Source organism: Curcuma longa, chromosome 11, assembly GCF_044706935.1.
Source record: "Curcuma longa cultivar G26 ecotype Majalengka, Jawa Barat chromosome 11, ITB_CL_G26_1.1, whole genome shotgun sequence".
NCBI lineage: Eukaryota > Viridiplantae > Streptophyta > Magnoliopsida > Zingiberales > Zingiberaceae > Curcuma > Curcuma longa.
Window position 1 is genome coordinate 11249160 of NC_133871.1, and position 2507 is coordinate 11251666.

The following is a 2507-nucleotide window of genomic DNA, read 5'->3' on the forward strand; positions in this document are numbered from 1 at the left end:
ATTTCCTGTGAAAAATATCTTGTCCCATTTCTGATCCAATAGTTTCTGGCCAGCCTCTGGACCGCCCTTGATCACCTTCACCAGTTTGTCGTCCAGATACTTGGACACGCTGCGTGCTAAAAAATCTGCAGACACAGGAGCTAATTCCGAAGGTTTAATAATGATGGCGTTTCCAGCTGATATTGCTCCAATCAAGGGTTCCAACGATAGACCTGTACCATAAATTCTCAAACATCTCAATCCTTTGTTCGCATCTAATTAATTTCCAAGAAGACAAGCACCTATTGGGAAATTCCAAGAAGAGAAAATGAGAACAACGCCGAGCGGCTCCGGCACGATTTCTGCGCGCGTTGGAAACGCCACCAGAGGCACCGAAACCTGTCGACATCAGATCAGATAGCCATGCGCCCATCACATTAGAACCTCTCCGGCTCCAATGCACAAGTGAACAAAGATCAGGACTGGAGGATTAACCTTGTTTGGAGTCATCCATTTCTGCAGATTGTCTATTGCGTAATTGACGGACTTGATCAGAATACCCACCTGAACGCAAGTCACATCGATCGCAAAAGAACAAAAGATTTCAGTAAACAAGACGCGAGATTTTATAGTTTAAAAAGAGTAAGTTAATTACATGCCTCATCTCTGTAGGCTTCCGCTCGGTGCTTGCCGAGGTCTTGCTCCAGGGCCTTACATATGTCATCTTCTTTGTCGTAGAGGAGCCTGCGCAGCGCTTTGAGCTGCGACAGCCTCCAAGATAAGCTCCTCGTCTTCCCGCTCTCATACGCTTCTCGCACCTCCTTCAACTCCCCTTCCATTTGATCCCCGATCGCGATCTCCTCTCGAGTTCCCTTTCGATCAAGCGGACTACTGCTACGGCAACACCAGTTGGCATGCGCTCCCCTTGTAATTGGATAGCTCTAGACGATGTGATTCCTGCTGTTGTGGTAGTTGATTGCAATAAATTCCAGCGAAACAATTAGGCGACAGTGGTACAGACGTAATAAGTATGAGCATTATTAGGAGCCATGCAGCATAGCAGCGGCCACCAACCACCGACTTCGCCATACAATAAATTATGATGCATGCCTAAATGCTGCATTATATTGATGGAGGTAGAAAGATGACTGAACAAAAATTTAAAACAAAACAAAGCAAAAAGATGCATCAAGATCATCCGTAACTCATTGTTTGACATGCAAAGGAAATGTGGATGCATATTCAACCATGCACGCATTATTGGACAAGCCATGAAAATGGAATGATCATACTACTATATATATATATATATATATCATGGGCAATTTAATTAATTACGTGGTCTGAATGAAGCTTTCACTTCAGTGTAGGCAGTCGCAATGTGTCGGCCTTAAAGTTACTCTCTAATAAATGAAGATGCGTGGAGGTTGCAAGTTGCATACTTGAGTGTCCTTAGGCAAGATTTGGTCACAGTAGAATGAATGGATGAGGGGACTTTGCGGTTTTCATGAAGTACAGAGTTTTAATTAGGCTGCCAGTAATTGTCGATTGTAGTTTGTCATTTGTGAAGAGGTAATTCACCGCAATGGAAGAAATATTATCTACTTACCTTCTTTTACAAATTTGTTCTATTATAACCAATTCAGCTATGTCCCCAGAAACAACTTTCTATTTTCAAATCTCTCTTGTATATCTTCATGGCATTCATTCACAGGGATTAGATGCATAAATAATACTATGATTGTTCAGCACCCCTTTCGATAAAGAATAATCTCACGTATTCAATATTGTATGCGAAATCTCATGATCAAAATTTGACCATTAAGATGGCAGATCTTGGACAATACAATAAGCAAAATATTATGGAAATCATGATTTAAAAATCTAGTATAACTTCAGACGAAACAATTGAATAAATCATCCAAACTCAAAATCATTTGAAATTAAAATTCAAAATCTCAAATTGTACCGTACTTTAGAGAAATTATTCTGTACGATTATATCAAATTTCAATAATTTATCAGAATATATGTTTTGATTATTTCACTTAGTATGGTTCAAAATTTAAAATTAACTTCAATCCATTATCAATACCATAAATTTACAATATCAAAACAATATTATTCTAGTCAAATACCAAAACTTCAACGAGGTTCGAGATTTTGAACCTTCATTGAAACTATATATAAAGTATATGGTTCGAGATGCCCAAAGCAATACAGACTCAATAGTAGCAAAATTACATTTTTAAGAGGGCCGGGTATGTACTATAGCAACCTGTACAATAGAAAAAAAACTCTAATTTTCATTTTAGTTGACTGTACGATATTAAGTAGCTATTGGTTTGGCCAAATTATAATCACGAATGAGCTCAAACTTGCACCTGAAACAACTTCACAATGGGTTATTAGTCAAATAAAACTGGAGTAGAACAAGGACGAAGCGGTCTTCCCATAGTCAACAGAAGGGCTCTGAATCAAACTGCCATTACAACGGAACTTGCACATTGAAGCAAGCCTTTTATGTTC

The 2507-nt window shown here is 38.9% G+C and overlaps 1 protein-coding gene across 1 annotated transcript; it reads right to left on the reverse strand.

The window, feature by feature from the left end:
- LOC141837105 (aldehyde dehydrogenase family 3 member F1-like) lies at positions 1 to 914 on the reverse strand (the record flags this gene model as incomplete). Its single annotated transcript, XM_074724567.1, has 4 exons — positions 639 to 914; positions 475 to 543; positions 282 to 378; positions 1 to 212 (listed from the first exon to the last, which is right to left on the reverse strand). Coding segments are annotated over exons 1-4 (558 nt in total), but the record flags the coding sequence as incomplete, so codon positions are not given.
- Between the last annotated feature and the right edge of the window lie 1593 nt (positions 915 to 2507).